Raw genomic sequence first — 15543 nt, 5'->3', positions numbered from 1 at the left:
CAGGCACTGGAAGGCTTGTGATGGTAGAGGGTAAAATGAATGCAGCAAGATATAGGGACATGCTGGAGGAAAACCTGATGTAGTCTGCAAGAGAACTGCAACTTGGGAGAAGATTTGTTTTCCGGCAAGACAATGACCCGAAGCATAAAACCAAAGCTACACAAGAATGGCTTAAAAACAACAAAGTTTATGTACTGGAGTGGTCAAGTCAGAGTCCAGACCTTAATCCAATTGAGAATTTGTGGCTACACTTGAAAATGTCTGTTCATTCATGATCCCCATGCAATCTTACAGAGCTGGGGTAGTTTTGTAAAGAAAAATGAGGGAAAATTGCAGTGTCCAGATATGCAAAGCTGATAGAGACCTATCCACACAGACCCAAGACTGTAATTGCTGCCAAAGGTGCATCTACTAAATACTGACTTGAAGGGGGTGAATACGTATGCAATGAATTACTTTCATTTTATATTTGTAATTAATTTAGATCACTTTATAGAGATCTGTTTTCACTCTAACGTGAAAGAGTTTTTCTGTTGATCAGTGTCAAAAAAGGCAAATTAAATCCACTGTGATTCAATGTTGTAAAACAATAAATCATGAAAACTTCCAAGGTGGGTGAATACTTTATATAAGCTTCTGCTGCTCTAACCCATCCATTTGAAGATTTAATGTGTTATGCATTCAGAGATGTTCTGCACAACACTGTTGAAATGCTTGGTTATTTGAGCTACTATTGCCTTCCTGTCAGCTTGAACCAGTCTGGCCATTCTCATCTGACCTCTATCATTAACAAGGCATTTTCACTCTCAGAACTACCATGCACTGAATGTTTTTTACGTTGTTTTTCGCACCGTTCTTTGTAAACTCTAGAGATTGTTGTGTGTGAAAATCCCAAGAGATCAGCAGTTTCTGAGATACTCAAACTACCCCATAGTCAAAGTCAGTTAGATCACATTTCTTCCCCATTCTGATGTTTGGTCTGAACAACTGAACCAAACATCATGTGTGCATGCTTTTATGCATTGAATTGCTGCCCCATGATTAGCCAATTAGATATTTGTATTAATGAATAGAGGTACAGGTGTACTTAATAAAGTGTCCACTGAGTCAATCTATAAAGGCGAGATTTCCCTGGTGGGAGAGGATTAGTTTTGAATCCATATGTTATTTTGTGAAATATTCATTTCGCCATCTGCTCCCTGTTGCATTTCAGGACACACATGCCAAGAAGATGTTAATGAATGTGAAAAAGTGCCGTGTTTTCCTGGAGTCCCTTGTTTCAATAGCTTTGGATCATACCAATGTGGAAGCTGTCCCGGAAAGCTGAAGGGTGATGGCCGATCTTGCAAAGGTGTGTAGTATAGGTCTTGCTTGAATGAAGTTCACAGTAAGTTTACATTTTTATAGAAAAATGCCATCTTTTGGTTTCTGCTATCAGATTTATGATATAAATATGATCATTCAGATTGCCTGCTGGTTCTGCTCAGAACCTTGAAAGGCTGTTCTGTGCAGAATTAAGCAAATAGTTTTAAATTAAACTCTTCCTACAAAATTGGCTTATTTTTTAAATCTAAGAGGGTGATTTGCATAAGAGAGCCAATAATGCCAAGTCCCAGATCTGCCGTTGGATTGAGGAAACTTATTTGTAAAAAATATTAGAACACCTCTCCTGAGTCTTAATGATTTCTGTTCATCACCTTTGAAGGACATGGCTGAAAAGTTTGCAGGTATTGTTCGATACTTTTTAAAGTACATCAGAACGTGTATACTCTTAATGGATTTGGAAATACAATCTTTGCAAACCATGCAAAGGGTGATGTCTCAAATTTTGGGCCTTTTGCCTTTTTAAATATTATTTAATTTTTATATCAAGCACTTCAATTTTATGGTTTTGAAATGTCCCTGAATGCATTTTGTTGTTATATTCAAATCTTCACAAGTATTGGTTAATGGAGGGAATCCAAATGGAACAAAGAGACTAGGACTAGAATCTAGAGCACTAGGTAATGAAGAAAACTTGCCTAACCCGGACTTTATTCTTTTAAAAGAAAAGGAGATTTGTTTGTGAACTTTCATATTTTCAAAATACACTATATTTAGAAAAAGTTTTGTCAAATCCAGAATTAAGAAAAAAGGCTTTGATTTAATTCAGGACAAGATAACAAAACAAGAAATACTGGAGTCTTTTACCTCTTCTTTGAATGTGTAAAATTGGTTTCCAGTGAAGGTTAACCAGATTATTTAAGAAAGAAAAAACTAAATAAAGATCAAAAAGTCCTTGGGATTAGAAGAATTCTAAAAGGAATATGGAAGGACAAAATCCATTCCCTATTTCCCTCATTGTATCCCAAGTGTACAACATTGTTTCTGTAATGTATGGATTTATTTCTTATAGAGCAATGTTCCTGCCCCCCCCACTCTTTAGCACTAATTATTGATCTGTTGTCTACACATGTGCATTGTTCTCTCTCTCTCTCTCTCTCTGCAATGTGAATTCACCAGTTAAAGCCATCTCCCACATGCGTGCCTTTATTTAATTGATATGTAGTTATGTATAGACAGAGCAGTTTCACTAATCAAACACAAGAAATCTGAACATCTTCCCCAAAAGTGTGGTAAAACAGATTTACAACCCCAGTGGCACTGGTGCTTGAACTTTCAAATGAGCTATTTCATGGTTCCTTATTTCAAGGGAAACCACCAATCAGTTGTTTCATTTAGGCTGAAGCATCATTTATATCTATGATGAGAATGGATCAGAGTCTAACTTTGTCTAGTACTAGCTGATCGTTTTACTGGCAGCTGCTTACAGCATAAGAAATCTGATATAAAGCCAATGAGGCAGGGACTGGGAGGAGTAACTTGTCCGTGAAAAGCATATGAGAAAATAGGAGTGGTTGTAAGTCTCTTGGCCTCTGAGGCCTGACCTACCATTTAATATGATCTTGGCTGTACGCTGTATGCGTCAACTCTTCTTCTCTGACGGTTTTCCGTAGACCTCAATTCTCTGGAGACTCAAATGCTTGCAAATGCTGAAATCTGGAGCAACAAACAACCTGTTGGAAGAACTCAATGAGACAAGCAGTATCTATAGGAAGATAGGACTGATGCAGCATTTCAACCTGAAATGTTGACAGCCCCTTTCCCCCACAGATGCTAGTTACTGTGAATACCAGTGAGAAAATGAATGATTGGATTGTATATGATGACATGTATGTATTTTGATAATAAATTAACTGTGAACTTCCTGAGTTCCTCTAGCAGATTATTTGCTAACCTCATTCTCTGATCGTTCAAAAATTAATCTACCTCCTCTTTAAGTATCTCCTGTGATCAAGCCTCCAAGTAGAGGATTCCAGAAAATCACCACCTTTATATTTCAATTTTCAATTATCAAGCCTTTATTTTGCAAACTTATCCCCTTGTTCAAGTGGATGTGGCCTAGGGGCAGGATGCTTCCTTCATGTGATAAACTACAAAATGCCTTGCATTCATCTCATACAAGCCCAATTATTAGGTGATGCACAGTGGCCACTAGTAGAACTGCTATCTCACAGTGTGAGGTTCAGTCCACACTCCAGGTGCTGCCTATGTGGAGTTTGCTTGTTTGGGTTTCGGAGTTTGGATTTTCTGCTAGTTGTTCCGGTTTCCTCCTCCATTCGGTCCTGCAGATCCATATGCTAACTGGCCACTGAAATGGCGCAAGGTGAGTGGTATAGCTATGGGAGTTGATGTGAATATGGGGAGAGGACTGTGAATGAGTGCTTGATGATCCATCCAGACTTGGTGGACTCATTTCTATATTGTGTATCACTGTGATCTATGAAGATTCTCCCACTAGGAATTCACTTGTTTCAATAGCATCATCCCTCATTTCTCTAAACTCCAAAGAAAGCATTTCCATGTTCTTTAGCTGTTTGTGATAAGATAGCCCTCTCAGCACAACAGACAAGTTTAAGTTTATAGTCATCTGACTATACATATATACAATCAAATGAAACAATGTTCCTCCGAACCACAGTGCACCCACAAAACATACAGTATATCACACACAGCACATAAATATTACTGTAAATAAGTTAATAAAATATAATTCAAAATGCATGTAGTGTGTGGCACAGGTAAACAGTACAGTAAGCAGTAAGCAGCCCGCTGTCCTAGTGACGAGACCTCGGTGATAACAGGGTATTCATTATTCTCTCAGCCTGTGGCAAGAAGCTGTTATCCAGACTGCTAGTCCTAGTGTTAATGCTCCTGTACCTCCTTCCTCATGGTAGTGGGTCAAAGAGATTGTGAGATAGGTGGTAGGAATCTTCAATGATTCTTCGGGCCCTTCATATACAATGCTCCTGGTAATTGTCACAGATGGGGGGAGGGAGACCTCTGTGATCATCTTGGCAGTTTATACCTCTGCAGAGTCGTGCTGTCTGATCTTCTTTTGAAAAGCATCAAATCCCATCTTTCAAAGCAAGCCATTCATTTCTAGTTCTGACACGTTAAAAGGACATCTGTCTCTTTAATACTGTTAATCTTTTTCTTAGTTTTGCCACATTGAGTCACTTCTTATGTTAGAAGTACAATATGAAAATAACTTGTCTCATAGACTTAGAGATCTTCTTTATCTCATTTGCAAGAGTGTAGCCAAAGAGTTTGTAAAGAGAAAGACAACTGATTAACATACTTTTGTACGTTTTGTTGGAATATATATCTACGAGGGCAGAGATAATTCTCTGCTTTCTGAATAATAAGATATTGAATGAATTCATTAGAAGGAATAATTTACAATAATTTACATCTCATTCCATATGGTATAAGATCTGTTTGATTCTCATTACTGAAAAGAAAAGTAAGATCTGTGTAATCTGATGACACATATCACAGGCTGGACAGAATTGCTAACAAAGCTTCTTAATTTATGTCTGTAAATTAGCAGTCAAGCCATTTATGTTCAGTATCTACCCAGTGAGAAGCCTTTCTTGTTGTTTGTCAGAGACTGCCAGAAGCATCATTTCTGGAAGGAAGTTAATCTCTGGTGGATTGATTCTATTTTTATTGTTTTTTAATTAAAAGGTTAAAAGAAGGTGCACATTTTATGCTGCATATTATGATCTCATAAAATCCCAGTAACTTTACAGTCACTGTTGTAGCACTGAAAGCATTACATCATATAAACATACTTCATGATTCAAGATTGTTTAATGTCATGTCTTGTACATAAGTGTAAGGAGAACTAAATAATTGTTACTCCGGATATGATGCTACACACAAAAAACCCACAAAGGATAAAGAACACAGTAATAATAATCAAAATCTTGCTTTAAAATACAAACTCAAAAAATAAACCATACCTTACTTTAAATACAAGACTGATGCAGTTTTAGAGTCAGAGTCCCACAAATTATATGACAATCGATTCATTATTACGGAAAGGACAATCCGTAATAACCATCTGGATATAATAATACGGGATAAATAAGCAATAGCAACTTAGTTAATAGATACTGCCATTCCGAACCACATAACATACAGAAATCAGTAAGTAAAAAACACCAGAAATATGCTGAATTAAAAGAGGAAGATGAAAGACTATGGAACATGAACAGGGTATACATTGTCCCAAGAGTAGTATCTACAACTGGTATCATCCCAAAGTCACTACACAATAACATTAAACAATTAGGCCTACACAGCAATATCTATGTAAATCAATCTCTAGAAAGCCACAACAGTAAGCACCACTAGAATAGTCTGAGAATTCCTAGCAATTGAGAAATGAGTGTGCTTGGCAATACCTGTACCTCAGGTTTCATCAGCTTGAGCTGAGAAAAAAAATGAACACACAGTAAACATAAACACAGAAGATAGCTGCTATACATAGATTGATTGTATGTCCCTAAAGTGCTAGGCACAGGAGTGTCTGTACATAAGGTGACTGATGGAGAATAATAATGTAGTGGTGGAGTTAGTGAGTGGAAGTGTTGATCAGTCTTACTGCTTGGGGAAGTACTTGTTTGAGTCTAGTTATCCTGGTGTAGGTGCTATGTGGCCTCCTCCCTGATGGGAATGGAACAAACAGTCCATGAACAGGGTGGATAGGATCCTTTATAATTTGACTGGTCCCTTTTTGGCACTTTTCTGTTTGTATGTCCTTAATGGTGGGTAGGCTGGTGCCAATGATACATTGGGCTGTTTCAACTACCCACTGTGGAGCCTTCCTGCCTGCCACGGTGCAGTTTCTGTACCAAACAGTAATGCATTTTGTTAGAATGCGCCCTACTGTGATCTGTAGAATGACATAAGTCCAGCCCTCTTCAGCCTCCTCAGAAAGTAAAGATGTTGGTGAGCTTTCTTGACTATGTAGGATGTGTTTTGGGACCATGAGAGGTTGTGTGTGATGTACACTCCCAGGATTTTGAGACTCTTTGCAGTTGCCACTGCCTTGCCATTGATGTAAAGTTCTTATGTAGATGATTACTATCTCCTTTGTCCTTCTGTCATTAAGGAAGAGGTTATTTACCTGATACCAGGCCTCACACTGTTCCACCTCCTCTCTGTGGGCCATTTCATTGTTATTGGTGATGAGTCCACCATTGTCATGTCATCAGTGTATTTGACGATGTGATGGCTCGGGTGTTTGGCTGTGCTGTCATGTGTGAGCAGAGTGTACTGCAATGGGTTCAACACACAGCCCTGGGGGCACCCATTTTGAAGATGATGGGAAGGGATGAGTGACTGTGACTATCTGGGATCTGTTGGTTAGGAAGTCCAATACTCAGTTGCACAGTGGCGTTATTTAGGGAAAAAACACATCTCTGCCAGCATTGATTGGAAGATAAATAGTGGGTAAAGTTTGTTTTAAGATTTTACCAGAAAAACTAGACCTATGAATGTAATAAACTCTTTCGTTTCTGAAGTATCAGCCTTGATATTATTCCCAAGGCCTTGGAGTTGGCCTTGAACTCAAAATGTTCCCATTAAGGGTAGAGATCCATTGAGTAAATATTGACATAATTGTCATACTGATGAGTATCTAGCTCCATTTTTAAATCAAATTTGCAACCTAGGTTAAATAATACTTAAATTGCCTCAAGGCAAGTTATTTCTTGCCTTCGGAATGATCACCAAAGTATAGTGGGTACCTCGTGTTAACTAATGAGATATGTCCTGCAGATGTAAATTAAACATTGGAACTCTGTGGTATTGAGTTGTGCACCAAGGCGAGAGTTGTCAGTAATTAAACCATGTTTACATCTAGACCACAGCCAGATGTTCATGCATTGTCCTAAGGCAACATATCGCATATCACTTCCGATACCAGTAGAACTCACCCTCAAGTAGTTTTGTCCCTTAAAGTTCTACCACTGAAATCCATGAGCAAAATTAATTGTCATTTGTTTGTTGCACGGTTGCTGCAAAATTTGCTATTTCCCAAATGTTCGCTCAGTGACATGTTAGGTCAAGCTTGAAACTAATTGACTTTTAGTAGTTGCTTCTATTTAAGACCATAAGACTTTGGAGAAGAATTAGCCTATTCATTCCATCAAGTCTCCTATCTAAAAACTGAAAGTTGAAATAACATTTTTAATTGGTTCCTATCTCTGTTGCAAACAGTTGAGGCTCAATTCAAGTTCATGGTCAAACTTTTGAATCATATCTTACAAATCCTTTTACAAATAAGGTATGTAGTATTATACATGTCATTCTTTGTGAGTTCATTTTGAAAGACTGATTCAGATTATTTACTTTTATAATATAAACTATTGACTTATCTAACCATTCATTCCTCGGTGGAAGTTTTCCTTCTTAGTATCTACAGATGTGGAACTCCATACACCAGACAGCAATACATTTGAAACTCATTCTTATTCTATGCCTGGTATGGTAACTGTTTGGTTTATAGTAACATTTGAGACTTGTCTTTTTATTGTTATTGAATGCACCACTTTATCTTTAGTTCAAGGATAATGTTCTTCCAAAATATTATTATGTACGATTCCTGAGGAGCAGATTGCAGATAAAAGAAATGATGTGGAATTGGCAGACTTGTAGAATTTCTGATGAATTATATGTAAATTAGTATTTTATTCTTACTATGAGCAACCCTACAAATCTTGAAGAAAAGGATGTCAATTTGACACCCCATCTATGGCAATTTGGTGTCTAAATATATGCTGAAATTCTTCAGAGTCAGTGGAAATTTCCCCCTGAAATTTGGATAAAATTGTAATTTTAAAGCTATTCAGTCATTGCTTCCCCCCAAAAATACATCTTTTTGAAGATGTATTTTTCTTGACAGTTACTATTCTCTACTGTTGTTAAGGTATAGATTCATTTCAGTCTAAGTATTTAAGAGTCCATGAGCACCCATCCTTAAAACCTGAGAACAGGCCACTAGAATAATTAAAACTGCATATCAGATATCTTCCTTTAATAGCCAAAACAGAAAAAAAGAATATAAGGGAAGTGAAAATATGCTGGAACTGTGTTCATGATCAGTCATGGCACTGTACTGCACACTGTTCTGATCACCACATTGAAGGAAAGAAACGGACGCACCAAACAAGTTACAAAAGAAACTTGTGAAAATGTTGCTGGGAACGAATTAGCTGTAAGGAAGGATAGGGAAAGCTAGAGTTGTTTTCTTTGAGGCAGATGAGGCTGACAGGAGACTTAATAGAGGTAACTAGAGTAGAAAGGGCTTACATGTAATATATAACTAAAAACATAATTTTCAGGTAATTTGTAGGAGGATTGGCAGGCAGGTGAAATTTCTTTTCATTCAAAAGTTGGTAAGGGTATGCAATTCACTGTCAAAAAGGATCATTCATTCATTATGTGCCATGTCGTTTGACATTGGTAATTATGGTCTATGACCATGATTGTTCTTGGCAAATTTTTCTACAGCAGTGGTTTGCCATTGCCATCTTCCTGGTAGTGTTTTTACAAGACGGGTGGCCCCAGCCATTGTCAATACTCTTAAGAGACTGACTGCCTGGAATCATAACCAGGACTTGTGATATGCACCATCTGCTCATATGACCACTCATCACCTGCTCCCTTGGCTTTCGGTGACCCTGATCGGCGGTAGGGGGCTAAGCAGGTGCTACACCTTGCCCAAGGGTGACCTTCAGGCTAGTGGAGAGAAGGAGCACCTTACACCTCCTTTGGTAGAGATGTATCTCCACTCCACCAACCTGTCAGAAAGGATAGAATCAAATACAGCACAATTATCATATTTTAACAGTACTCGGTTATACAATGGAAAAGACATAACCCATAGAGCTATGGGTGAAAGTGAAATTATGCTGAGTTATGCTTTCTTGACTGTCACGGATGCAATAGACTGAATATCTTCATTCTGAGTTATAAGTGCTTCTATGATTCCATTTAATGTGATTTGCACCTGATTTGGACAATATTAATTGTAGTTTTGGTTGAGTGCATTCTCTTTCACTGGCATTGAATGTGTGAGCATTAATGTCTGTTCAGTTTTATGAGACCATTAGTGCACTTAGGTAATCAGTGAGATGGGCTAATTCCATGCCAATAGGGAGATAGATGCAGGAGAGCTGCCAATTACAATCTGTAGAGATGATTAGGTTGGCGACTGTAATTGAAGGTCTGGTTTAGTATGTGACCAACACACACAAAATGCTGGAGAAACTCAGCAGTATGTGATTTTTTTTTTTGCTTTATTTATTGGCTGATTGATGATTCATCCCTGCTGAAGGGTTTCGGCCCGAAAAGTCGACTGTACTCTTCTCCTTAGCTGCTGCCTGGCCTGCTGAGTTCCTCCAGCATTTTGTGTGTGTTGCTTCATCCCCTGCAATGGGTACTGAAACAATCTTTACAAATACTTCACAAATGTGTTCATTTACATAAGATGGAGATCCCCAGTAAGGCCAGCATTGCCTGTTATTCCCGCATAGTCTGATCTGAGGAAGTAGTTAAAGGTCAGTTTGTTAATAGAACTAGAATCACAGATAGTCAAGACTTGGGAAAATGGAAAATTTGCTTTCTTGAAGATTATTAATGAAACAGAGAGGTTTTTACATTAATCTGAGCATCTTATCATCTGTGCTACTGAGATTTATCTTCTCTTAAATTCCAGATTTTTTAAGTATCCCATTTATCCTTGGAGGGATTCACAGACTTATCTCTGGTCCAGTATTTTAACTGTAATGATACTCTTTCCACTTTCTCAGAATTGAATTACCAAAATAAGAGAGGATTTCTCAAAGGGGTATTTACTTCCTGAGAAAAACAATGTGCAAACTTTATTTGGGAAGGTAATGACCACCAAAAGCAAGTATATTTTTCTCATGTTATAAGTCCTTCCTAGTATTCATTAGCAATTTTAATAAAAATGTGACAGCTGTATTATGCCTGGCATTAATCTGGTTTGGTTTGTTCCATTAGAAAAGTAGGTTCAATTTTAATTTTACCTATCGAGTGTAAAGAGGATAATATTGGCTGAGAATTGGTATTGGTGTATTTATTGCATTATTTACTCAGGCACTTCAGCCACTTTTTCATGGATAAAGTTCATGGCCATTCAGGCAGATGACTGTAATATGCCAGTCAGGGTTATCTGACATGTGTAGGACTGACTGCAATTGTGTGTTTAAGGTATATGTGGGCAGAATCTGCTCTGCCTACATTCTTTCAATTTGTGTTTGTTGTAGTTAACCAGACCAGTGATTCCTGCAGGGGAAAACTACTAGAGGCTGGTTAAAAGAAAAAGTGAAGGAAATTGGTCCTTTTATTCCCTTGAGGCTGTCCTAGACTTGGAATACCAGTCAGTCCATCAAAAGTCAGAATCTGAATCTGAATCTGAATCAGATTTAATTTGTTAACTTTACAGCAGCAGTACAATGCAATACATAATAAATAAATATAGAGAAAAAACCGGAGTTACGCTAAGTATATATATAAGTTACATTAAGTAAAGTTCACTGCAGCCTTTAAGGGTTTTCCTATTTTCATTTCAATGCACTGTCTTCATCATGACTCTTCATCCTCCTCTCATTCTCTAGTTCTGTGTCATATGCAAAATTACATCTTATTTATTTAGATACAGTGTGGAATAGGCCAAATCTAGCTGCACCATTCAGCAACTCCTAATTATGGGATAATTTATGGGATAATAACCACCTGTGTTGGCGCGTGGCCAAGTGGTTAAGGTGTCGGCCTAGTGATCTGAAGGTCGCAAGTTCGAACCCCAGCCGAGGCAGTGTGTTGTGTCCTTGAGCAAGGCACTTAACCACACATTGCTCTGCGGCGACCCCGGTGCCAAGCTGTATTTGCCCTAGTGCCCTTCCCTTGAACAACATCGGTTGCGTGGAGAGGGGAGACTTGCAGCATGGGCAACTGCCGGTCTTCCATACAACCTTGCCCAGGCCTACGCTCTGGAAACCTTCCAAGGTGCAAGTCCATGGTCTCACGAGACTAATGGATGCCTATATTATAATGACCAATTAATGTACCAACCGGTGCATCTTTATTCTGTGGGAGGAAACCAGGGCACCCAGAGGAAACCCTCACAGTCATGGGGAGAGCCTAAAAACTTTTTCCAGGCAGCAGTGGGAATTGAACCTGGATTGCTGGTACCGTAAAGTGTCACACTAACAACTACACTGCCACTGCCATGTCTATGCACAGGTGCAATGAAAAACTGACTTGGAACGGCATCACAGGTACATACGGTACCGTCATATAAGCAGCATTCACATGAAAAATATAAATTAAACATTTTTACAAGAAAATATTACGGCAAAAAAATCACAAGGTCCGTTTTAGTTCAGAGTGATCTAAGTGGTCATAATCTTGCTGAACTGTAGTGATCTGGATTACACTGCATGGTTCAAAAACTAAGGAAGTAGCTGGCCTCGAACCTGCTGGTGTGGGATTTCAGGCTACTGTACCTCCTGCCCAAAGGTAGCTGTGAATAAATGGCATGGCTCAGTCTGGGGATCTTTGTTGATTATTTGGTGAAGATTAACCTGTGAAGACATCAGACAGTCCCTAGCACATTTCATCCCAATGTCAGTAAGTACCTTGCACCATGCTTAGATAGCATAACAGCTTGGTAGAATTGTAACTTCCAATGTTATGGTAGCCAGTTTCAATGTTCAGTTCGTGCCTTATACATCTGTGCTTCTTGTGCTGAAGAGGGACAGAATCTACAAAGCATCTGGCTTTAATGAGCTGAAGTTTTCACTGGAAGCCTTGAATTAATGAGGATGTTTCACAATGTAAGGAGTTAAAGATGGATAACTGATTATGATAGTTCCTTGTGTATTGTGATGTCTGTCCATAAACCATCTGTCGATACTAGGAAATAAGGTTGCTGTGTCCTGGAGACCCATTCAGCATTACAAAAGCAGCTGTGACTATCTTCTGTACTACATTTTGCCATTAATCACTGATTTTCACTGCACCTTACATATGTTCACAGTTGTCAACACTAAATTTCAGCAGTGTAGTTATCAGCTGAAATCTCAGTTTATATCCCCACAGTGCAGAATTCCGGCTGCACTATATAATCTAAGTCCAAGTTTCTATTAACTTCATTTAAAAATAAACTCAACTTAGAAAGATTAAATTTTCTTCTTAGCTCAGCTCACAAGAAATATTGATAACATTAAAAAGCAAAAGATGGGCTTAGTCTTTGATATTGTTATGCAGTTATTGCTGGAAGAGTTATTCAAATGCAAATCTTTGATCAAATATTGTTGTACATTTTAGTGATGATGAATAAATTGGTTCTACCGTCACATACTTAGAAATTATAACTGGGTTTTAGCTGATAATTTTGCTTTTAGCCCTTTGCTGCTTCTCCTCACCAGCCTATCACCTCCCTCTGGTTCACATCATCCTTCTTTTCTCCCACTCTCCTCTCTATTAGATTCCTTCTTCTTCAACCCTTTACCTCTTCCATCTATCACCTCCCAGCTTCTCACTTCATCCCCACTTCCCCCACACACCTACCTTCCCTCTCATCTGCTTTCATTTATCACTTGCCCATTTATGTTTGCTTGCCACACCTCCCCCTCCCCACCTTCTTATTCTGGCTTCTTCCCACTTCCAGTCCAGTCCCGATGAATGGTCTTGGCCCGAAATGTTGACTGTCTTTTCATCTTCATAGACGTTGTCTAAACTGCCGGTTTCCTCCAGCATGTAAATCTTGCCACTGATAATTCCTGTGTGAAATTGCACCCTTTGGAAACCTGGAGACTGGCCACATCTCTATGCAATCTACGTCAACATTTCTCACCTTCTCCTGATACAAATCTATATCAGGAAATGCCACCTTTTTGCACAATGCTCATTACTGGCCATCCTACTATAAGTTGCAGGTGTAAATATATGTGATTAAATGGAATCTTGACCTCACAATCTACCTGGTTATGATCTTGCACTTTACTGTTTACCTGCTCAGTGTGTGCTCTGTGCTTTTAGGGTTTATTCTGCATTGTTATTGCTTTACCTTGTCCTAGCTCAATGCACTGTTTAACGATTTGACCTGTATGAACAGTACGCAAGATATGCTTTTCAGTGTATCTTGGTACATGTGACAATAATAAACCAATATCAAACTGCAAACTGTAACCAATGTGAACCAGGCTGGTATAAGCAGAGGCACATTGTAACAGTTTGTTGTCTTTCTAGCTTTTTAAAAGGATATTCTACTAAATCCGGAGACTATAAGACCATTAAGATTCAAGTTAAGTCAAGTTTATTGTCATTTAATCTCATACATGTATATAACGTATATAGAAATGAACAATGTTTCTTCAAACCAGGGCGTAAAACACATAACATACATAAGACATGATAGCATATGAAGGTAAGGATAAAATCGACAGATGAATCACCCATAAATAACAAACTAAAATGCATTAATATTAAATATTGTAAGGTACAGAACAGATTAACTAGTGACACTTCGAATACGATGCAGCTGGGAGTTCAGAAGCCTAATGGCCTGAGGGAAGAAACTGTTTCCCATCCTGACCGTTCTTGTTTTTATGCATCGGAGTCTCCTGCCTGATGGTAGAAAGTCAAAGAGGATGCTGGATGGATGGGTGGGATCCTTAATAATACTAAGGGCCCAACATATACAGTGCTCCTGATAAATGTCCCCGATGGATGTTAGGGAGACCCCTATGATCCTCTCAGCTGTTCTCACAGTTGTAGGGACTTCCAGTCCGATGCTTGACTGCTGCTACATCAGATGGAGATGTAACTTGTCAGGATGCTCTCAATGGTGCTCCTGTAAAACACAGTTAAGGTGGGGGTAGGAGACTTGCTTGCTTCAATTTCCTTAGGAAATGGAGGCACTGCTGTGCCTTCTTGCTCAGTTAGGTGATATTAAGGGATCAGGTGACGCCATTAGTGATACGAACTCCCAGGAACTTGGTCCACTTAATTCCCTCTATGAAGGAGCCATGTATTTGCAGAGAGAGATGATTTGTCTGCACCTTTCTGAAGATTATATTGATTTCCTTTGTCTTCTCCACATTCAGGCTTAGGTTGTTCCTCTAACACCAATCCACCAGCTGCTCCACTTCCTCTCTATATTCCATCCCATCATGATTCTTGATAAGGCCAGCCACTGTTGTGTCATCCACAAACTAGATGACACAGTTTGAGCAGGATCCTGCAACACAGTCATGCGGCAGCAATCTGAACAGCAGCGGGCTGAGCACAAGCCTTGGGGGAGGGTGGAACTGTGGCCTTGCTGTTAAGAAGTCCAGTATCCAATTGTAAAGGGAGGTGTTGAGACACAGCAAGGAAAATTTCCCCATTAGTTTCTGGGATACGATAGTGTTGAACCCTGAACTAAAGACTATAAACAGCAGTCTGACATACGAGACCATATTTTCCAACTGGGAGTAAAATTAGGCCATTTGGCCTATCGAGTCTGCTATGCCATTTCATCATGGCTGATTCGTTCACCCTCTCAGCCCCAATCTCCTGCCTTCTCCCTGCATCCTTTCATGCCTTGACAAATCCAGACTGTATCAACCTCTGCCTTAAATATACCCAATGACTTGGCTTCCCCAGCCACCTGTGGCAATGGATTCCACAGATTCACCAGTTTCTGGCTGAAGAAATTCTCCTCATCTCCATTATAAAAGAAGCCCCTCTATTCTGAGGCTCCCCCACTGTTGGAGACATCCTCTTCACGTCCACTCTGTCTCGGCTTTTCAACATTCGATAGGTTTCAATGAAGTCATTTCTCATTCGTCTGAATTCCAGTGAGTACAAGCTCAGATCCATCAAATGCTCCTCATGTGATATGCCTTTCAGTCCCAGAATCAATTTCATGAACCTCTTTGAACACTCTCCAAGGTCATTCTTTCTAAGATAAGGGGCCCAAGACTGCCCACAGTACTCCATGTGAAGCATCACCAGTGCTTTATAAAGCCTCAACAGTACATCCTTTCTTTTATATTCTAGACCTCTTAAAATGAATGCAAACATCACATTTGCCTTCCTCACCACTGACTCAATCTTCCAATTAATCCTTAGGGATTC

General features: G+C 39.1%; 1 protein-coding gene across 4 annotated transcripts in view; it reads left to right on the top strand.

Annotated features, from left to right (window-relative positions):
* Positions 1–15543, top strand: part of LOC140197950 (von Willebrand factor D and EGF domain-containing protein) — a 332457-nt gene that overhangs the window by 235619 nt on the left and 81295 nt on the right. For all 4 annotated transcript variants that reach the window (XM_072258606.1, XM_072258607.1, XM_072258608.1 and 1 more), the window contains one exon: positions 1214–1351. In XM_072258606.1, coding sequence (XP_072114707.1) covers positions 1214–1351 — 138 coding nt within the window. The remainder of the gene's footprint in view (positions 1–1213; positions 1352–15543) is intronic.

This window comes from Mobula birostris, chromosome 5 (genome assembly GCF_030028105.1).
Source record: "Mobula birostris isolate sMobBir1 chromosome 5, sMobBir1.hap1, whole genome shotgun sequence".
Taxonomy (NCBI): Eukaryota; Metazoa; Chordata; class Chondrichthyes; order Myliobatiformes; family Myliobatidae; genus Mobula; species Mobula birostris.
Note: the sequence above shows the minus strand (reverse complement) of the source record. Positions and strands in the feature narration are given on the sequence as shown.